This window comes from Mugil cephalus, chromosome 10, assembly GCF_022458985.1.
Source record: "Mugil cephalus isolate CIBA_MC_2020 chromosome 10, CIBA_Mcephalus_1.1, whole genome shotgun sequence".
In the NCBI taxonomy this organism is placed as follows: Eukaryota; Metazoa; Chordata; class Actinopteri; order Mugiliformes; family Mugilidae; genus Mugil; species Mugil cephalus.
In genome coordinates, this window is record NC_061779.1 from 18,012,730 (window position 1) to 18,035,799 (window position 23,070).

The window sequence follows — 23,070 nt, forward strand, 5'->3', positions numbered from 1 at the left end:
AAAACACTGTCAACAGGAAACAGGCAGAAATAAAACATCTTTTGTTGTCATGTTTTAGGAATAAAAAGTTAAATAAACCAGTTTGAATGGATGCTATATTGTATAAACATGATCCTCTCTAGAAGTGCTCATGATGCCTACAGAAACAAAAAACTAACTGGATAGTTTTGTGTGTAAATGTTACCGACGTGGAGGTTTCTAAATCAGAAAATTCTCATCTTTTTTGAAAACAGATATTATTTTTTAAAAACAACTTGCAACCAACCATAAAACTTCCCATTATTTACATCAACATTTATTTATTTGTTTAGTTTTTACAATGCAGGGTTACTAAAAATATGTTTAAATATGCAAATTAAACATGATCTTATACTTACATTTGGATAAATATTTAACTAATTTGACAAAAACTAGTAAGTCTTTCTGCCATTTTCTGTTTGACTAGAAAAAAATACCTGTTATGGATGTGAAGTCCATCTAAAGCTAAAGTTGATTTACTATCTCCCACCTTTGATAGGTAGTATAAAGTGTGTGTGAATACCTGAAGGAAAGAACGTTTCGCAGAGCTGGATCAGGTGACCTAGACACTGTTCAATTGACATTATGTCTCAAGAGATTGTCCATGGTGGTTTTCGCATTCAGCTTTCCACCTTTTTTAATTAGTTTTGTCCCTGTTAGCTTGTCAGTTGAATACATTAAATATTTAAAAGGGGATTTGGGGTGAATTTGCTAGACAGATTGGCCTGAGGCCAAAGTATTCCTGATTGGATTTTGCTGGTGTGCTGGTTCTTAAACTTCAACCATTAAGATACTTTTTATTCCTTTGGCCTGCACCACTCTGACAGAATGAGACAGAAACCTGGTTCTAAGTCCAGTTCAGACTTTGCTTCCATGCTGCTTTTAGATAATTAGCTGCACTTAAACTTAGTAAACCATGAGTCACAGCAATGGAGTGATGAGGCCTCGTCAAGAACATTGACACACCGATTCCGGCCATCTATAAAAAAAAGCCGTGTCTGTGTGCTTATGTCACGTCTCTGGAGTGAAGGTTATTAATATCCGTACTACCCGTGTAATGTGACGCCGAGGAAACGTCTCCTTCTCAGGTTGACCGCTAACGTTTTCATGAATGGGTCTGAGCAAGGCCAGGAACCTTGTGACTATGATAGCCGGTGAGACCACCAGCCAGGAAAAGAACGCTCTCAGACATCATGTGGGCTGGGTATATTTATTTTCTGAAGTCATTTACAGTGCAAAATAGACCTCCAGGTAACAAAATAAGCCACGACTATATCGAAAACAACAATGCTATCCATGTAAAGCAGAAAACTGAGAAACACTGTGTAATATAGAGCCCCATGAACAATGCTGAAGTTAATATTCATGAAATAAGCTTAGAAATAATCAAAAATAATGTCTTAAATCAGACAATATTCATATATTGCAGTTAGTGGGAAGTAAAATTGTATTGCAACTTGTTCAAATAGTGACAACATTTGCAGTCCAATGGCACATTTTGTCATTGTCTATGTTCATACGCAGAAAATCTCATTGGTCAGGCATTCCTTGTTAAGTTTCTGTTTAGTGACACATTTCTGAAACATAACAAACCAAAAATTAAAACAAAAAAAAAAAGTTATATTGTGCTTACTGGCAACTAAGGTCAACTGCAATCTAAACGCATGCAATGACAACACCACCTTTGAACACAGAGGTACTGAAAATGGTGGCAATGCTCGGCGATTCTTCAGAGTAACGTCACCATAAATAAACATTTACATAGCATATAATTTGGCTATCAAATATACGATGCTCTTTCAAAATAGAGTAAACTTTCTACAAAGCTAGTACAAATGGATTTAAGAAATATCTCTCCCATAGTACTGTATGTCACATCTATTTACATGAAATATAAAGTAACAGAATCCACACAACCAACATAAATTATATATATATTTATATATATATTGTGCTTCTATATGTCTTCTGGCATGCTTTTCTCAGTTCTAAAAGATTTTCACAAAAAGAAACATTTCACAAATGTAAACAGATTCCTTCAGTACGTACAGGAGTTTGTTTTTTTTATAATTTAAATCTTTCTGGCACCTTCCTATTTACATGTTTTGGACCCGTTGCAATGTTCTTAAACGTCCTCACAAACAACTAACCGTGTTCATTCACTTCATCGCTTCCGGTCGGACTAGTTTAACCAGGTTACCGTCAACTCGCATTGATTGGATCTGCAGTTTTTTGTTTTTTTTCACATAAAACACGACATTCACACACTGTGTACCTTAACAATCAACAGTCACCATTAAACATACTAACAATACATTTGCACAAATAAAGCCATTCGGATGAAGAGAAAAACAAGTTTAGTCCTCCACAGTGAAACTGGGCATTAGGTTGAAACATGAGAAAAGATTAGAGCACGGCCTGATCGTCCCAGGATTTGCTCCCAAGGTTGGTGATATATCTTAAAGAGAAGAGAACAAGACTACAGCAAATCACATTAAAGCTGCAGATTTGTAAGATTTCAAAGTGAACTGTGATTAAGATAAATCAGAAGCTCTGTTCTGACTTTTGGGCATGTTGGTTAACTGATAATTAAAGGCAAAGATGAAGAGGAGATGATGGCCAACACTCGGGGTAACGTGTCTCGAACATCATTAAAGGGATAGTTGGGTTTCTTTGAAGTGAAGTTGAACGAGGTTCTCATTGGTAGTGAATTAATTACAATTGTATTTAAGTTATTCAACCTTGCAGAAGACAGGAGTTGTTTACTGCTATGGGTTTGGTGCTTTAACAGGTTAATTTGGACCTGAACTAACGTGTTAATTTTGCCAGAGACACAATAACACAAACTAACTGATCAAGGTTGTAGCATACCAGCAACGTCTGCCTTCTGCCAGTTAAAATTACAGTTTTAGTCGAGGGAGTCTTGAGGCTTTGAAGAAAGCAGCTTATACCAGCTTTGGTTCCCATCAAAAGGCTTTAAAGCGGTGATAATGTTCTAAATATAGAATAACTCATAAACTCGTATTGATTTTTGAGAGGAGCCGTCTTTTCAGTGGCTAAACTTCATTTTGCTGCTGACCACGTCTACAGCAGCTCATTGCTTGGTTTCAGTGGCAGCACTCCTTCAAGGAACCAAACTCGCCCTTTAACCCTGGTTTGACAGGTGCTTGAGTAACCATGAATTTTTGAAATTACATGTCATTTGTGTTTAAAGTGGAAACAACTGATAAATCATTGAGGGGCAGAATAACACTGGAAGGATCCTATTTGTGCTTATGAGCTAAGGTTTGTGAAGACTCTGAGACTTCTAATGCACTTTTCCAACATGTTACATTTATTACATTTAGTAGTTTGCTGGTAACTCTTCTGTTAATGTTTTAAAGTTCTATGTACATTTCAGGGTTTTCAGTGCATTAAATATATGGACTGAATGTCATTATTACCATTGACACCAATGAACAATAGTTAAAAAACAACAAAAAATAAATAATGATTAAATAAACTAAAACCCATTTGGTGCACATTGACAATCAAGACCTTCATTTGGTCACATTGAGAGAAATAATAACATTCACAGACACAGGGGAGGAATGACACAGCACTAGCATACATTTAGTGGACACGTCCGTCCTCATAGTGGGCTCTCTGCAGGTCAACTCTTTGTCATTGCTGTTTTCAACCTCATCAGAGATTGAGTCCATGTGCTCGTGTACCGTCGCATTCGAGATAAAACTTCCCATGCCTACTACACAGTTGTCAGCTCTATTACATTTAGATCAATCCAGTTCAGTCTATTAGACGTGGCAGGAGAGAACGAGGGCTGGTCGAAGCAGACGTCTGTTCCTGTGCAGTTGTTACCCATCCAATCAACATCGGACGAGAGCTCTCAATAAGCTAGTCATCACTAGAAGCACTGCTGTGGCTGCAGTGATAGTCATAATGGAGTTCCAACCTACCTCACTCCTCTGAGGGAAGACATGAAAAGAGCAGTGTTAAGAGTCCATAGAGAGTATCTATGTCACGTAAATCATGCTTAATCCTTTAAGGAATAGTTCTATATTTTATGAAAGATGCACGTTTGTTTTCAGAGAGTGAGACGAGAAGAATGTAAACTCTCTGCAAGAAATGACCAGGAAACTGGAGCTTAGCTTAGCATGAAAACCGACGCACGGGGAAACAGCAAGCCTAACATGGAGCAAACTTCTGCTGTACACCTACCAGCACCTCTAAAGTTCACGTGTTCTGCATCTTGTTGTTTAGACCACTTAAATGAGTTTTAGTGGAATTATGCTGTCACTTCTATTCTGTTTATCCTTCAGCCTAGCACTTAAATATAGTCATTATGTCACCATTACATCATGACTAATGATTTTTGGCATGATTTGTTGTTTATTTTCTTCTCAGTTTGTGTAGGAATTTAATAGCTACCCTGTGTAAATAAGTGAACCTTAGAGGTGCTGGTGGCACTGAGCTACCGTTTCCCCATGTCTCATACTGTTAAGCTAAGCTACCTGCCTCAGCTGTAGCTTCCTATTTAACGTAAAAACATGAGAGTTGTACCAATCTTCCCATCTCAAAGTTGTAGGTATAATTTCGAAAATGGTGACCAATTCATTCAAATGAGTCATTCGGTGCCGTTCAAGGGAATATTTTACTGTAATTTGCCAAACTGCCCACCCGTCCCATGTCCACCTTCATGTAACATCAACATTCACTGTATCTTTATCTTCATTCGCTAAAGACCATTTCTGCATTTTCTCCCTCCCATATCAACCAGATGAACCAACAACAAAAAAATAAATAAATCCTCATAATTGATGTTACAGGGTCAGTTCACCAAAATAACAAAAAAATGTTTTTGCCCCAAGTGCTATTCAGCCACTTCAGGTAACTGGTATGTTTTTCATTTTTCCACATTTAATCAGTTTATCTTAACTAACAGAGTGAAAGTGAACAAATAACATTTAAATATGCTGTCCTGCTTCGCTGATTGGCATCAGCTGTTTCTTTTTTGGCCTAAAAATCCCTGGTTTATTTGTCAACTGTTTGGCTACCAGCTGGGTACAATCACTCAGTCCCAGTCCTGGAATTATTGACTTATTAAATCTATTGTTCATCCGTATTTACAGAGGATTTGTTCTTTAAGCAGAGAGAGCTTTCTCACCAACTAAAACAACATAACCATTTGCTGCATCTCTAAGCAACTAAAACCAGAAACAAGAAGCACGTAAGAAAATATTCTTTTTCTTTTTTGTAATTTGGGTGAACTAAGAACCCTGCGTGGCATTATTCATCATATTCATCAGACAGAGATAAGCTCCTCCCATACCTTGCTCTCTGGGACGCCAGCTCCGACAACCAGCACCAGACCACAGCCACAATTACAATCATTCCTATGAAGGGGATGGAGAGAACAGGGTGCTCAGACGGATGGATGAATCTCTGAGGAAGGAACAAAAGCAAACACAAGGACCATGGAGATGAAGGGGATGAATGAATGGATGGACTGAAGTAGCAAAATAATACACACACAGATATGTCACAGCAGCACAAATGGACAAAAAAAACACCAAATTAAAAGTGTGACACGGTCTATGGCCGTGACATACAGGGGAAGGGTTGAGATGGAGTGATTTACACTTCCTATCAAACAAACAATGCATAGCTTTACGGTGACATTAACATCAACTGAATGCGAGTATGTGTGAGCAGCCCCGTGAGGCATTTACTGGCTCCGTGCGATGTTGTGGTGGCAAGAAAAGGATGACATACAGCATGGATGTTGTTGTGACTAGCATATGGGGGTATTTTAGTCTCTCTATCCTCACTTTGTAGGTCATTTGTTTTGGAAAATTTTTGTCGTCATACAGGCTGAGAGGTCATGGACATTCAGAGAACAAGGACAGCACCAGAGACAGGCACGGGCAGACAGTTTGACACAGAGACATCTCATCACGGCTGTTGTCGACAAAACACAGAGTCTCATTCTTTTAGTTGTTTTTGAACAACTCGACACACAAATAGTTAACACAGACACTCTACACTGCTATCAACCCGGCTCCGAAACATAACACATTTTGGGCGGTTGTTCAGATTGTTGGATGTGTATTTTTCCCTCTTTGTTAAAATTAGATTTGTGTTTGTGAGGTAACGCAAGAGAGAGCACAAATTGTTTTAGAGTCAGTGCATTGTTTTCATATAGTCAAACAATAAGAAACTAAACCTTAATGTTGCGACAAAATACACACAATTAGGTATTTCTTGGATTAAGAAGAAAGCAAAGTGTAGTTTAGAGCTTGAAAGCCCAAATCCTGCAGGATGCTTTGGAATTACCCATGCTTTAACATAGTAATTAAGAAAGAATATTGTAGCCGTAAATGGGCATACTATCAAATTTTCTTTTCACTGCAAGCATATTTTCATACAGTGTCTTAATAAAGAGAATACAAACCAGGCTGACGGCAGGATAGAAAAAAAAATCTTTAAAAAATTGGTATGCTGCAAAGGCCCTTCAATTACTTTTGCTCTATTGAAAAATGTCTAAAGGCTACAACAAAGAGGTTTCACCAGAAACAATATGCATTATTTCTCTGGTGCCCGCATGCTTTTTCCCTAGATGCTGTGTTTTTGTCCAACAACAGTATTTAAGCTTTGCTATCACGGAGAGGTTAGGACACAGACACAGTTGGGGGGGAATGATCCCCAGCTCAAAGCGCACAGTAATTACTGATATGTGCTGACAGGCCAGGTCAGTTCATATCAAAACATATACTTCTACAGTATGAGACACATAAAAAAGTGGGCTCACAAGACACGGGATACGGTAAGGTATAATGTGAGGTTAGTTGACAGTGTGGCTGAAAACGACAAGCATCGTATTTCCTCAGTTTTGAGAATAAGTGCACATTTCCAGAATGCAATTATAAATAATGGAGTTTATAAATAACTCATTTACAACAGTTTTCCTATAATACCAACTGTACGTTGCTATTTTATTCATGTTTGACCCATTATGACGTTGGCCCCTTGGTGCCTCACCTGAGTCCCCCCGGACAGCTTCTCCAGCTCTGCCTTGCAGCGCTGCAGCTCCTCCTCCAGCTCCGCCCTCTCCCTCTGACTGCTGTCATACAATATCTGCAGCTCCTGCAGCTCCATCTTCAGACCGTCGCACTGGAGGGCACAAGCATCAAACACTCTCTCACAGCAACCGAATTAACTTTACTTGACAGAATACGTGACACGTAAACGCTAAACTAATTTTCCAATATCTGACCCAGCACTGTAGATGTTTGCTTGTCGTACCTGTTTCTGGACCTGTGAGGCCTTCTCCTCAGCCTGTTTCAGCTGGTCCCTCAGGGAGAAGATCTCCCCAACGCCTCCATTCCAACCTGTGGGTGTCATCGGCTTCCCATCAAATGAGATGTTCTTCTGGATGGAGGCGTCGACCAGGCGACAGTTCTCAGACTGGGCCATGGTCATGTAGCTCTCTGTCATGACCTCATCTGGGCCGGTCTCCATCTCCTTCCCCTCTGTGCCCTCCACTGTGTCTTCCTCTTTCAGTGACAGGTACACACTGGAGCTGCAAAGTGGAGGTCAAAGATTAAAAATGCACTTCAAAATGCATCGATAATGTCCCTGATGAAAGCGCAGACGTGGATGCTATTCTAAGGGTTCACAAGAGAGCTAGTTATTTTTTGTTGTGACACTCAGCACCGAGCTCTCATTAGGCCATAGAAAGTCACTGCGTCTATCTCAGAAATACAGCACTCCAGCTAAGGATAAATTTCATTCGCCACGAATCAGCTTGTCTAGAACACATTAGATGAAGAAAATGCCCATCATGTACTCGTTTCAAACATCGAGACTGAACTCTCACTTAATTTTAATTGCTTGTCAATTAATCCCCAAATGGTTTCGGCACTTAACTGCAATCCTTCATATGATATTACAATCTAACAGGTGGCCAGTGTTTTCTAAATGAGACTCGGCTGGGACGAGGGGTAGTGTTACAGAGGGTATCCCCTCCAGCTGATCCAGTGAGCGCGGCTCATGAGTGAGCAGCCATTGACCTCTCACCATGTCCTCTGTCTCTGCAGCAGCTGCAGTCTCTCAGAGAGGCGTCTGTTGTCCTCCTTCAGGGTCTGACACTCCTCCCTCAGCATACGGCACTCCTCCTTTAGCAGGTCCACGTCACCTGTCACAAGGAAGGAAGGTGTTCGGAGATGAAGACGTTACAAGAGGACGCAGGTTAGCTGAGCTCATCCTTAATGGTGCTGTTTGTGAATTCAGCACCACTACTCCACACAGAAAACATATTAACAAATGTAGTTTAGAAAATGTGCCTCCCTTGCCAAGAGTTACACACCAGAGCACTCTTAAATCTGTGACTTAAATGTGAATCTGCAGCCAGGAGCTTGATAGCCTAGCTTAGCATGGAGACAAAGCAGATCCTAAGTATAAATTTAGCTTGATCGTAATAATGGATTGTCTGCCTTGTCAAGTGGTGTTGTTAGATTTCATTTAAATTGCATTTTGGATGATGTTTTCGTGTTTTCATGAGGACAACTAGTAATGAAGTAATATGAACTCTCCTGCCTCAGTCCCACCCGAGGCTCAGCTGCAGAACCCAGTGGTGATTTCATGAGCTGGAAGTGTGTGTCCCTCCCCATCATGACTTCATGGTTTTGGTATCTTAAGTACACACACAAACACACACACTTAGGCGCACACACAAACACAAGCACACACACAAGCACGCCACTCCCTCTGCAGCACTCTGCATTCACATGTGTAATATTTATTGAATCCCACAAATGATTTATGTTCTTGACTCCAGGATGCTAACATGATGTGAGTGAATAAGCTCATCCATAACCTCGACTTTTGTTTTCATAATATCAGCCACAAAGGCTGATCACAGGCTATTTGTGAGAGTAGCGCGCTTGATGTATTCCACGTTAGTTCTGTCTGCGTTTTTTAATGCCTTCCTCACTGAGTGTTTACACGCGGTGTGTGAAGCGAAGATAAGGTGTAAAAACCGAGACTCGTGTCGTTTTTGATGTGTGCAAAATGATGTTGAATGAGAGGAGGAGGCATTTGTCGCCTGAAAGCGCATCTGTCTCTCTTCACTGGCGTCTGTCTGTAACAGTCTTCTTTGCGTGTTTCTTTGTGTTTACTGTACTGATGCCTCTCCTGTACCCCCCCCCCCACTCCTCACCCTCTTTCCTCTCTGCATCCCTGCGCTGGCTCTTCATGTTGATCTCGGCTCTCAGCGTGGTGATCTCCAGCTCATACTCCTGGGTCTCCTCGCTGAGGCGCTGCAGCTCGGCCCGCCGGCGACACAGCTCCTCCTGCAGCGACGCAATGTCATTCTCCCTCTCTGCCGCCGCCTCCTCCGCCGCCTGCTGGAGCAGGAGCACCTCCTCCTGGGCCACGCGGAGCTCCTCCTGGGCCTCCGCCAGCTCGCTCTCCTTCTCCTCCTCCAGGCTGTCCATCTCTTCCTGCACAGAGCGCAGCTGGGCTGAGGAGGAGGAGGGGGAGAACATTAGGTTTCCTTTATGGGCCATGCGTGGGTGAGACTGCAGTGTCAGTGTGTGTATTTGTGTTTGATCTCACTCAAAGTTTTGAGGCACTGGACCTCTATGTGTTTGTGTGTGTGGGTGGTGCGGTCTTGTGTGTGTGTGTGGGTGTGTGTGTGTGTGTGTGTGTGGGTAATGTTTGAAATCAGAGCTGATGTAACTGATGGAAACCACCGTTCTTCAGGGTCAGGTTTACATTATTAGAAAATCTTTTCCACCTCCTAACAACTGTGAGAACAATAGCTCTCCTGTTTTTTAGTGTTTGTCACTGGCCGTTTCTGTTTTGAAATGTCTTTTTTTTTTTTTTTTTGTTTTACATAAACTACCTCTACTTTCTTCCACGTACTCCACATACTTTCTTTGATATTTTACACACTGCCTGGTATTTTACAAACTTTATAAATCCGTGGGCTCTTTTCTACACATTTTTTTCTGTTTAAAAGGTTTTCCTCCGCAAACCCTGATTGGATCTAAATCGAGACAATTAAACTTGTTTTGACATGACATCAGCTGATGATAGCTGCAGCTGCGGCGATAAAAGCAGAGCAGGCTATGAACCTAAAAGGGGAGGCATCATTCTCAGCAAAAATGAGGGAAAATTCACATCTGAAGTAATTTCCCCCGTTTCACATGTCATGTTAGTACTGTAATCTATTTACCCCCACATGGCTGAACACATACTGCATATCATTACGGCCTTGAGAATAATAATTTGGTCTTGATGTGAAGGATAGTCATTTACATCCAGATATGCCGACTTGGCACTTTGCATCTGACACACGACAGTAGAGAGCTGGTGAGACAGATCACATTGCCCATATATCAACTTGGCCATTGCTGTTGAGGAATTTATTTGCTGATGGTTTTAATTAATTCGATACCTTGCAGATTCTGGATCTGCCGTGTGAAGGCCTCAGCCTGATGGGCACTGGCCAGACGCTCATCCTCCAAAAGACCTAGAATGGGCGGAGAGATAAGAGGAAGAAGTCAGTTCAGCAGGTCAATGGAAAGATGACAACCCGATAAGACGTCCAACCTTGAGGCATGACTGAGTGACACAAGCAGCTTCTTGTGTATCTGCCCGTCCTGTTAAATACACAGAACAGTATGTGAGTAGGCCGTAAACAGTCGTTGTTATTATTAGAAAAAAAAAGAAAAGAAAAATCCTCCTCCCGATTCTAACAACTTTTAAGCACGGCGGAAGAAAATGAAGCTGATTATTTTTGGCTGCCGTTTTCACAGCTTTTGGTTTTGCTGCTATTTTTTGCCTTTCTGTTTCTTTTTGGTGCCTGTTAGCATGTGTCATGCCAAGTAATTTTTGTCGCATACTTCTGGCAGATTCTCTGCTCGTTTTAATAGGACAACAAGAGCAGCTAGTCGAAAACAGGGAGCAGTCAGTCGAGTCTGAATATTTTCAAAGGATTATTTAGGCTGATCGACAAAAAAAATCTGCTGTATATACAGAGATCAGACATAACATTATGACAACCTTCTTAGTAATGCGTAGGTCTCCCTTGTGCCTCCAAAACTGACTCATTAGAGAGTGGACATGGACATTTTCAGGGTGTCCTCTGGTGTCTGGCAACAGGATGTTGTTAGTGGGGGCCATTGGGTCCCATGAGGCCAGGTCAACACCTTACTTTTCATGTTTTTGTGTGTGTGTGTTTGGGTGGCTCCTATCATCAAGGAGTGTCATTGCTATGGGGCGGGGGTGCCTGGTCTGGTCTAGGTTTGTTGCTACATGTTTAAGTATCATCCACATGAACGCCAGGTCCAAACGTTTCACAGCACAACACTAAATTGCAACAAGATGTTAGTAACTTCTGCTGTAAGTGGTTTTAATGTTATATCTGGTCGGTTTGTGTTAATATGGAAAAGCACTTTAAGTGAGGATGTTTTCAAAAATAACATCATCAATAGTTTTCACAGGTAGGTCGTTCCAGGGATTTTGGAGACCTTGCTGCAGTTCTTAATTGCTTTCGTCTCCTCGGGTAGTCCCAGACTGACTGCGTGATGTTGAGAACAGTGCTCTGTGGGGGCCTTAGGCTACCATCTGTTTCCTGACTCCTTGGCTGCTCAATAATTTTGAGACGGATCCGACACCTCTTTGATTGTGTTTTGTGTGATGGATAGGAATCCAAACACCAAAAGTGCTTACAGTGAAACTTTTGCACTTTACTGTGTATGCAGTATATTTATTACTTAGCTATAGGCGTGCCTGTGAATGTATAGCCGTAGACGAATTGCAGCGCTTCAAAATGCTAAAATAGTTTTTAGACACTTTCAAAAACCTGTTTATCAGTCCAGCTTTACAACCGAATACCTGCAAAACTATCAAATAAGAAACTCGTTCGTCCAAAACTTACTACAGTGTAAGCAGATTTCATGGGGTGATCCAGAAAACAGATGAGAAAGACATGTCCAAACTTTTTACGTGGAGTTTTTCAATTGTGTAGGCATTACAAATAAATCCGTCCACCCCGTGACAGCACATCATTGTGGGGGCCAGACATCTCAAATAAAACCTACAGCATCTGCGCATATCAGCTGCCAACAGACCGAACAGCTGACTGCTCCCAGAGGGATTTGACCAGCAGTGATTTCTCGTTGTAGTCTAGGACACTCGGCCTAGAAACTTCCCTCGGCGGACATGCAGTTGTCTGAGAAATGCCTCCGCCACTGGCAGACAAACTACTGAGCTCACCACGCTGTGTATCTTAGAATGACAAACAGTCAAACGCTGAGCTCGCAGGAGCCTCATACCTAAGGCCTTACACGCAGCTAGTGTCCCTGAACATTAGGCTCATCATTTCTAAGGTATGATGTGATGCTCTATTTAGCGACTATGCGCCGTTGACCGTGTCAGCGACTACATATAAACAGTTGCGCTTCAACATGTCAAACTGGGCTGTCAGCTGGAATGTTAAGCCCCTCTGAGAGGACAGGGTTTCTCCTGCGACTGTGTGAAGAGAACTGATGAATTGTAAATAATCACTGAGATGTAAAATGAAAATGTTTATCTGACAAATTCTTATATCCTCCAATAGTGTGCTCACATGTTTGTCCAACTTGCTAGTTGGTCTAGACTATATTTGTAAGCAGCAAACATGTTTCATAAAGGAATTAGGAAGTGGTCCAGATCTGACAAACATTTGACGGGTCTTGGTATAGCGATGGCTTTGAATGGGAAATTGTATGTGTTTAATGAAGGGGAAGTGATGTTGCAAATTTGGTGAAAAAGTGCAGAGCAAACTGTGGTTAAAGTTAAAGATTATTGTTGCTAACTCATCTGCTTTATAATTTACTGTTCAGCAGCTGGACTGAGCGACTTTATTTATTTATTTTTTGTATTTTTAGAGATCTGTGGTTTAACCTTGTTGTCATAACTACTAGATGTGATGGACAAAAATACCAGAGTCAGATATATCCTGACAAATATAGTTATTTTTCTTTAAATGCTAGAAAAACTGCCATGTATTTACATTATGTGCTCTAACGGAGGACGTTTGTACTGAGCATGATTTAGAGTTGTATAGGATGATAACACAATGCGAGTGGCTGCAGTTCTCACCTTGTAACTCATGGAAGCTCTCCTGGTGTTTGTTGGACGTCTCCCTGACGTCTTCCAGCTCCAGGAGAAGCTGCAGCACCTGGGCCCTCAGCTCCTCCAGCTCCTGCTCCTCCGTCAGCGGCTCTTGCTCCTTCCGGTTTTTCTCCTCGCCTTCCCTCTCCTCCTCCTTCAGCTTCTTTTCTTCCCCTTCCTCCTCCTGAGATCTCTCCTGGTCCATCTCCTCCTTCTCGTTGTCCTCCTCCAGGACGCCTCGCTCCTTGGCCGTTATCTCGTTGTCCATTGTGGGGCTGCACTCGGCTTTCAGATCGCAGGGGTCATCTGGTGGAAACAACCACAGGGATTCTCAGAAAAGAGAATCTGCTGATGAAGGAGAAGCGTGGGTGACAGAAAAAGGGGTTTTCGCAGGACAGGCCCTTTTCTCATCACCGAAATTCAGCCGTGCTTAAATCGTCCTTTCTTTTTGAATCAACAGCGCCACCTTGTGATTGCACTAATTCCTTTGTACGCCAACCTCCATTAGACTAATTTAACTAAATTTAAACATACCTGATTAAAACATACAATATCAGCAACAACATTCTCATGTGACTAGAGCGGGGATTGTGATGTTTTAGTGAATCCATCTGCCGGAGGAAAAAGATCATTATGCCTAATAATGTCAAACTGTGTGTTTTGTTTCCATGATATACAGGTGTTAACTAGACAATACAATTCCCTTGATGACATTTTTAAAGCCATCTGATGACATATATGTTTACAGCATGCGCATCGATTCGTTTCTCTGTCTCAGTTTGCCCTGTGGACTGTGGAAACGTTCGACCAGTAGGTGGGGTGAGTTAGCCGACACAATGCGGAGAGAGGGAGGAGGGAGTGTGCTGAAGCAATCACTATGACTCACCACTCAGCAATGCACCTCAAAGTCCATAATAACACAAGCTTACCACTCATAGTAAGAGAGATGTGACACACATCTCCCTCATTTCACTCTGCATCGTATGGCATGGTTGTATGTGGGTTTCGATACTCGCTTATTTTTAGAAATGTTTTCATGTCGTAAAGCCTGGGCTGGATCGAGAGCTGTTCTTAATGCGGGCCTGTAAAACTAAACGAGACATTTCATATGATGCACTGACATTATAAGAACTTGGACTCGCTGGAGCTGTGGAGGCAAATGCAGAGCGGGTCAGAAAACTAGAAGGGGTGGGCACGATTTTCAGAACACCAGAACAGCATGACGGAAAATTCCCATTTGGAGTCCTTTCCCATTAGTCACATGAGACTTTCTGTGAAGCGTGGAAGGCCAAAGCTTAATGGAGAATATGTTCACAGCGCTGGTTTGTTCTCAGCAGCAATTTAAAAGGGAACAAAAAGAGCACTTGTACTCGCAACTTCAGTCTCATAACTAGAAACTCTGTTTATATCACACACTGACCAGATATAATTCCACTTTCATGTCTCAATAACATGCCCTCCCCCGGTCAAGTCCATCTCAGCAATAAACGAGTACGTTGCATTACGCATTCATGTTCGAGTGGCCTCCGAGTGCTTCAGAAATTGCTGTTTGTACTCAAACCTGCGTGGGGATTAGAAAGGGAAATGGTGGGGCGATGGGGATGGAAAGACACGAGGAAGAAAAATGGTGCAGCAGGGGACGGAATAAAGCATTAACTAAAGATCTATCTAATTAAGAATGATGCTCACCAGTGTAATCTTGGCTCTGGGGATGTTTCCATTTCTTGTGGTAATTATTTCGCTGCATGGTTTTCCCCTCACTACGTTACTACACTAAGCTATTTCCATCACATCCAAGCACGTGAAACGTACACTGTATTTTCTGTGACAGCTTTACTCCTTCCTGTCTCATAATAATGTTAATCTACAAAATGCAGCAGCTGAGAGGCATGTGAGAGGTTTCATGAGCACTAGGCTTTTTTTTTGTCATTAAACTTTGATGCTGGTGTAATGAGTTAGTCATAAAGCGCTGGAGCACTGTAGCAGGGGGGGTGAACCGGAGCTGCTTGTATAGCCAGCGGCATCTAAAGGCCATCAAGAGACAAAAGACTCCCCACTGAATATCACTCACGTCTAAATCCTTTAGGATGTATGAATGTGGAATTCAGGCTGTAGTTGCTGAATAGAAAGAGCAGATGCAGTGAGCTTAGTCTTTAAAACAGTAACCTTATTATGCTTCCTAATTATGGTACATAATACCCCCTCCCCTCCCCACCCACCCCATCCCACCCAACATAGAACCACCCAGACTACCTTTCCTGTTTTCCTTCCGTGCCTCTCAATCATTTCAATCCTTAAAGGAGCTTCATCATGTCACCTTGTGAGTGAAAGTCAAACGCACTGTGCGTCAGAATCGGCCGCAGCGACACCTGCGATCACTCCGCAGCACCCTTGGCCCAGTGCTGCCGTTCAGTCATGCTGGGATCGCATTAGGCACGGACGCTGCGCGCATACAGGAGCAGGCACGGACAGCAGTGTCCTCTCAGGAGCAAAGTTACAGCTCCCGGGGAGGGAATGGCTTTATCTTCGCACAACACATTCCTTCATAATCGCGTTGCAGCAAAACACACCGAGTGTGTCAGTGCAAACACTGTGCCACTTTAGAAAAGAGACAACAAGCCAAGTCTCTTTGTCAGCATCTCAGAATTACTGTCTGAGATTTAATTTAAACATTAACGTGCCAACAACGCCCCTTTGTTTCACGACGGAGTTGGAGCGACGAAGTGAGGAGTGTAATGAAATTTGCACTTTGCAAAATTGAGAGGCAAGGCAGTGAGAGGATTTCAGCAAAAAAATAAATAAAAAATAAAAAAAAGGAGGCATGCAGGGAGAGGGATGGATGTGGGATGGAGAGCTGTTCATAGAGGAAAGCTTGTCTCTCTGAATTAATCAGTGTGACTCTGCAGGTAGAGTTACAGTTTATTAAATATGCGGCAAAAACTGAAACTCAGTCTTACAGACCAACAGAGCAGAAATATAACAAAATATAACAGATATGCCTGCAATAAGGAGCTGCAGCTTTACCTTAAATCCATCTTAAATCAATTTTACAGTCTACGACTCCATTGTTCATTATGCCTTATTTGAATTGTTCGTGTTCCGTGTAGCAGCCGAGTCTGTTATTTTCCTGTGACTGAAAGTTAGAAGTCTAATTTTACTTTGCAGAGGGAAACATCTGGAGACAAATCAGTGGTGAAATGAAATGACAGCTCAGTGAAAACAAGAGGCTATCTACAGGTGTGCTATGAAACGATTCGGTAGATAGGTGCAGGTGGTTGGTGTATGTACAGCTGCGTGAATGTTTTTAAGTTTGTGTATGAAAACATGGCTTTTTTACTTGTACCTGTGTGCACATATGTCCTATATGTGCAGACCAGTGCATCAAGACATGCACCTGCTGAACCGAGTACTATATATATATATGTATATATATATGATCATAGACGTCTGCCGAGTTTTAACTGCACGTGTTCAGTTTGTGTATGTATGTCATGAATCTCTGTGTAGGAGGCCATGCATAATGCACGCCACCCCCTCCTACCCCAGCTTTGAAGCCAGCCCCGCTCTGATGTTGTAGCTTTTTCCCTGCACTGGCACACTTCCTCAGCAACACATTATGAAGAGCAGGGGTGGGTGAGCCAGAAAGAAAAAAAAAGAAAAAACAAACATGGACGGGTGAAGAGAGACAAAAGAGCAAAGGAGGAGAAGACAACAAGTGAGATTAAAGAAAGAAGAAACAGTTATGATATGACCCGAGGACACTCGTGTTCCTCTCTTCTTCGTGAAACTAACAGGAATCAGGTGCAACCACACACAAGAGTCATCTCCATGGTGACCTCAGCTCACCAACAACCCAGAGCTTCTTCATGTGGAAAGTCACCATGGTAATAAAGCTGTGTTTCGTCCAAGGGTTTGCTAACCCCAGAAACCTTCTGTCTGCCATTTGCTTCTCCCCACAGAGAAGCCAGAATGATCTTATCAGGTGCACCTTCACGAAGCCCACACCGTGAGGTCCCGTTATGCCAGATTTGGTGTTTCCGGACTGGGTGAGACTCAAAGAGCTCGAGGTGAGCAGCAAGCTACAAGGGTTGAGGTCTCAAGAGGTTAATGTGAGTTTATCTCTCTTTGTACTTGGAGCCTAAAAACTCCAGGGAGAGAGGGAGGAACAACAGCAGTAAGAGAAGACAAGAAAAGAAATGGGAACCGGAAGAAGACGAAGTGTTGATCTGACTTAATCAGCTGCTTTGTTATTTAAATGGAAAATCCATGTTTGCGCTTTCAAATGGAAATAAGAGAAAGTGGGTCAATGTAAAAGAAAAGCATTGCAGAGTGTGCTATAAGTTGGCCTCATTAGATGAGCATGCACAAAAACCGTGTCAGTGCGTACATACTGCAGGTGATTTATTCAGGGATTGTGATTTTCATAGGAGTGTGTGTGTTTATGAGTGAGCTTTTCCACTACAAGATATGAAAAGTGACAGAGAACAAAGTGTGAAATCAAGTGATGCAGTAATAATCCATCTGCTCACAAATCGGCACCACCCACCTGAAATCAATCTCTCTGGAAGGTTTTATCTCACTTAAATCACAGGGGGAAGAGGGGATGCCACAGCTCACCGTGTAGCTGCCAAATCCACAAAGGATAAAGACCCACGGGGTGAGAGAGGGTGCGCTAATGACACGGTGACATTGCCAAACATTTTCTGAACGGGGGGAAGGAAAGTTAAGTCCACAAAAAAAAGGCTGCAGGAAGGAGTGTGCGTGAGTTCATGAACCTTTTCTATTCACTTGAAAGTTACAAGAAACTTTCCATTATGTAACCCGGAGAGAATTAAAAAACATATGGCACACTCCGTTTTGTCAAAGAGTGCCTTGAAAGCCTTGTTTCAAAGTGAAGCACTTAAGTCTGAGGGGGGAAAATCGGGCGGTGTGGGGAGACGTGTCAGCCTGTGCGGGGCTCAGGAAGAAGGATCTGGGAACCCCGAGGGCAGAAAAATATGCGAGACTGGTTTGTTGTTTTTCTCAGGGGTCTTAGCAGCTCCCGCGTCGACAAAGTTTGTCTAGGGCAGCAACTTTGCCGTTTATTAGTTCCAGAGAGCTGAGAGGAATCCTGTTTGTGTACCTTTGGGGTGCACCAGTGCAGATGTGAATTTCACAGGACGAGGGCACAGCACTGGAGAGGAGTGAAGGGGAAGGAGGAGAGGACAGGAGAGGAACGCTGTGTGGGCTGATGCTCTGGCAGGTGCAAAGGTTTTGTGAGTCTGTGCGTGTGTGTTGGAGGGTGTGTGGGCGCTGAAGAGAGCAGAGGATTGCAACTGAGAGAGGGGGAAGAGATAGTGAGTGGGAAAGCAGAGAGTCAGACTCGTGAAAGTGGGAGGAATAGTATGGTGGCAAATGGCTGTATGATATACAGACAGCTTGCAAATGTCAAAGGTGCCTCTGATGATGTTGTATTGATCAGTGGGAGTGAGTGTTTGTGTAAGTGCATCTGTATTCCCTGATGGTGCAGCGTAGAACGCATCCCCCAGCGGACTCCCAGACAGATGTCTAGCAAGAGCTGACCTCTGCAAGGGGAGAATGAATGCACTTTAATCCATTTAAAGTCAAATAATTCAAAAAGATACGAATTAATACTGGCTGCCGCTGTGTGCCCAGCAGGGTCACCAAGACTGATGTCTACCTAAAAATGGCCTCAGTCCAGTCAGAATAAATACACTTTAATCCGTTTAAACCCCAAAACGCGCGTGACTCGAAATGATTGAGCGAGGTTGCACTAGCTCCCGCTAAATCCATTTCCAGTTTGCTGTATGTCCATTTTCATTATGGTGACTCAGTCAGGAATAACTCTACTTTTATCTGGACACTTGCCATGATTGGATGCTGAAGGTCTGGCTTTAAAAGCATGCCTCGGGCTGTAATGAAAGGAAAGTTGCCCCTGGAGCTAAGATAATAGGAACAAGCTTGTTGATTTCTCCCGACAAGGCATTCACGTTAAGATGGTCAACATGCAGATTTGTACATAATACTGCTGAGTAATAAAGTAAGCTGCTCTCAAAACTAGTGGCTCAACAAGTCAACTTTTGAGTGCACGCTTTAAGAAGTGGCGCGCCAAGTAAACATCATTGAGAGTTCGTTTTTAGGTCATTCACTCAAAGGAAACGGAAGTCAGATTCAACCTGGCCGAGGGGTCAGAGGGCCGTTGACCTGTGTTTCTCTCTGAGCCCCTCCACACCAATAAACATCCTCCGAGCAGTGTCCCACACAGAGCTGCGCTGTCTGCACGCCCATTCCAAACATGCACAAAACACATGTCTTCCTTGTCAGGACACACAGACAGAAAAAAAAAACAAACAAAAACACATTCCACAGATTGTTCCCATGCACAAAAATGACAGATTGTTCTGATGCACAGAAATGACAAGATACAATGTGCCCAATGTCACACAACGTAGATTTGTATGAAGTCACCAAGCAAGTTTAACTGCAGCTGTTCAAGACAAGCACTGTATGCAAAAAAAAAAAAAAAAAAAAAAGCTGCACTAAAATAATACAACATGCCTTGCATGACTCCACATTGCATTAATTGTAACTAGCTGGTGACAAGGCCTGTATTGTTCCCTGCCTCTGGCTTTCAGCCATTCATTACCTGGCGGCGTGTAGCATCCATCAAATGTCCACAGATGCCATATCTGACAGTGATGCCCACTCGTCAGTCAGTCCGTCAGCTCGACTACAGCTCCTAATAAAGACAGCTTTCCACGATAATCTCCCCACCTGACCACCTCTCCCCGCTTCCACCGCCTCTTCGCATCAACACCTAACACCTCGCTCTAGGAGTAAACAATCTATCTTGGCGGAGATAAAAAAAAAAAAAAACAGAGCACTCTACCCTCATTTCCTGCACGATCGCATGTGATCTGTGGCGCAGGGCTACAGCCACACGGCGCGGAGACGCACATAAACACGAGCTGGCAGACAGACCGACAGAAAGAGAAGAGAGAGAGAGACAGACAAAACAGCCGCACAGACCTGTAGAGTCCAGAGCCTCCTCTATGAGTGGAGGTAAACGCAGTCCATCCATAGCCCCCTGTAGCTGCCGCGAAGAGGGAGAGACGGAGAAAGAGAGTGGGCGAGAGAGGGTCAGAGGCTCCGCACGCCCACCTCAGCTGCAGGAGAGAGAGAGAGAGAGAGAGAGAGAGAGAGACGAAGGCACGGAAAGTACTGAGCTCAGTGTCAAGTACTCGCGCACATGCGGGCTTCGATGCATAAACACACACACACACACACACGCAGAAACAGGCTGTACCTCTGGAGAGTTAGGGAGGATCCGGGGAGCTGAAGGCTGAGCTCTGGAGCGTGGGAGAGATGCCGAGAGGGAAGAGGGGAGGAGCAGAGTGGAGGAAGGAAAGATGCTGTTTTCCAGACGGCTCCGTCTCCCTACCCACATCTCTCTCTCTCTCATGCACACACACATACACACACTGTGTACTATTTTGTCCCCCCTCACTCAACTTCATCCCTCTTGTTATGGTTTCCTCTTTGCCATTGTTATGGATGCACCACACAAATAAAACTGGACACACATACTACACACAGAGACACTCACACGCCAACGACGAAGGAGACTGAGACATTTCCTTACAAATCAAATATCACAAGTATCTTTTTTGTTGTTGTTTCCCTCTGGGTATTATAGTAGACCCAACCACTGTTCGACCCAGCAGCCTCAAAGAGTTGGCAGAGCACGGTGATGGAGGCGCATTAACTTAACAAATGTGCTAAATCTATCAGTGTTTTGCCACGTAAACACCAAACTGGCTTGTCAAGTTGTTAAAAAAGCATCACAGGGGAAACAAGCATACAGCCTGATGAGTGCAGAGAGCTAAAAACACAGCTCAGAGATTTCAGAAAATCACAGGACCAGGACATGTGCAGCAAAGTACTTTGTTGCCTCAGACAGCCTTCAACATGTGTGTGTGTGTGTGTGTGCTGAAGCTCTTTCTCACACACACACACACACACACACACACACACACACGCTCCTCCTCACTCACATCTGCACATTTGGATTTGGTCCCCGAGCCAAATGAATTTACCTATAATGAGATCCAGGCAGGCCGCTGCAGTGGAGGCTGACAGCTAACATTGCAGATTACTGATCATTTCCCCTCCATTGTTCATTTCCTCCCCTCCCCTCACTGACTCTCAGTGTTTACTGCTAATGAAGAGCGGCTCTCTTTGCTATAAACAGCATCTGAACCACGCCACCGCTGTCTCCATTTTCATCAATACCCTCACCGCATGTGCGTATGTCTCTCACCTCTGTCCCTCCTTCGGCAGCATCACATCTTGCAACTTCTGTGTGGCACCTCAGGAGCCAGAAATGTGAGGTGTGCCACGGACGTCTGAAAATATGTCAGCTGGGTGAGAGGGAGGAAAGGAGGGCCTGGCTTAACTTCTCGCTGGCCCAGTAGGAGGATATTCCTATCACAGCACAGCAGGAAGTGCTTTGCAGACATACTTATACACACACACACATACACACATACATAACGTCACACATGTACTCATGTGCAACCCGGCGACATCTGAAAGCGGAAGAGAGAAGCAGAAGTGGATGTACGGAAATAGAATCAAGAAGTCTGCGTCTGGGTCTCAGCGTGTGCTTGTTCCTGTGTACCTGTGCCGAACAGTACGCGACCTCACAGGGACAGACAACAAGAGACAAGGGATTAAAAAAAAAAAATTTAAAAAGATGTCTGCTTGTAAGCACTTCCTTCACTTGCACGAGGCTCCGCGCAGCTTTCCTCGGGCAGCTATAATCCACAGACAAACAGTAATCTTATCACTCGAAGTTATTCTCCAGTCTTCTTAACACATGCAGTAACGGCACACACACACGCGCGCGCACATACCGACACACACAGGAATGGAAGGCTGCGGAGAGAGCTGGCTGACAACACATGACAAGGCGCTGATAATGAGCTGACAATGTCTGGCTTCGCTCCACAAGTGTCACTCTAGTTTGGCAGCAGCTTGGTTGCACAGCACGGGGAGAATGCAGAACTTGGTCAAAATAGTCAAAATAGTTCCCTGTGTTTGTTTGAAAGTGTGTGCTGAACCAAATAGGTGGCATGTTCCTTCAAAACAATCCCTCTGTAAAGGTCAGTGGACTGTTAGAGCTGAAAGCTGCACTGGCTGTTTGTCTATGTGAGACCTGTCACCAGCTTTATAGCTGTACTTGACTTAAAACAACAACACAAAGATGAATATTAAACTACACAAAATTGTCTGCGTGCCACTTGACCAATGCCCAGTGCCCCTGCAGTGGGAGAGTGTTAGGGATGAGCTGTTTGTTCTGTAACAGAGAGCAGTCCCACAGAGTGTGAGGTCACATGGAGGGAATCTCTCCAATCTGTTCATACTGCGGTCTTTGTTTGGTCCAGATTCAACCGCAGACACGGCGCCCACAGCTACAGTACGGACGTCAGGAATGCGAGCGTGTAATTGACGTGCAAGGCAAACGAGCACAAAACACACACAAACGTGTCCTCGTTTCTCCACGAAGCACGTCTCAGTGGTTTTGCATTCCTTCGTCCGTGTAGTCTTGGGTGTGTGACGGAGACTGTTGATAAAGGATTTATACAAAAATGTGCATCATGAATGTGAGGAATCCATGTAATGCGGGGCGGTTCTGGCCACGTGAACAGTGCGTTCTTTATGGAGGCCTGATGTCAGTCCGCCAACTTCTCAATTAAAATTCAACTGATAAAATTTGTTACAGATGTGCGCAGTCCTCATGAATCCCGCTAACGATGCTGACGGTTTCAGGTTTTTTAATTAAAAGAACCGAAGCCTGGCTGTAACACTTTGATGAGGTCCAGTGGAATA

The 23,070-nt window shown here is 43.5% G+C and overlaps 1 protein-coding gene across 6 annotated transcripts; it reads right to left on the reverse strand.

Moving 5' to 3' along the window:
- Positions 1-1,214: 1,214 nt before the first annotated feature.
- LOC125014695 (coiled-coil domain-containing protein 136-like) lies at positions 1,215-21,643 on the reverse strand. Of its 6 annotated transcripts, none has more exons than XM_047595983.1 (10): positions 20,486-20,637; positions 20,209-20,345; positions 13,168-13,485; positions 10,478-10,552; positions 9,236-9,538; positions 8,095-8,212; positions 7,321-7,597; positions 7,057-7,188; positions 5,348-5,460; positions 1,215-3,983 (listed from the first exon to the last, which is right to left on the reverse strand). In XM_047595983.1, the coding sequence occupies exons 2-10, from the start codon at positions 20,258-20,260 to the stop codon at positions 3,971-3,973; spliced, it is 1,401 nt and encodes a 466-aa protein (XP_047451939.1). In that variant the 5' UTR covers positions 20,261-20,345; positions 20,486-20,637; the 3' UTR covers positions 1,215-3,970. The 6 variants fall into 6 exon arrangements, 5 of the variants coding, with proteins under 5 accessions (XP_047451939.1, XP_047451943.1, XP_047451941.1 ...); XR_007113530.1 differs by having other exon boundaries at positions 3,896-3,983; positions 5,348-5,411; positions 20,486-20,636; XM_047595987.1 differs by lacking the exons at positions 20,209-20,345; positions 20,486-20,637 and adding an exon at positions 21,500-21,643.
- Positions 21,644-23,070: the final 1,427 nt, after the last annotated feature.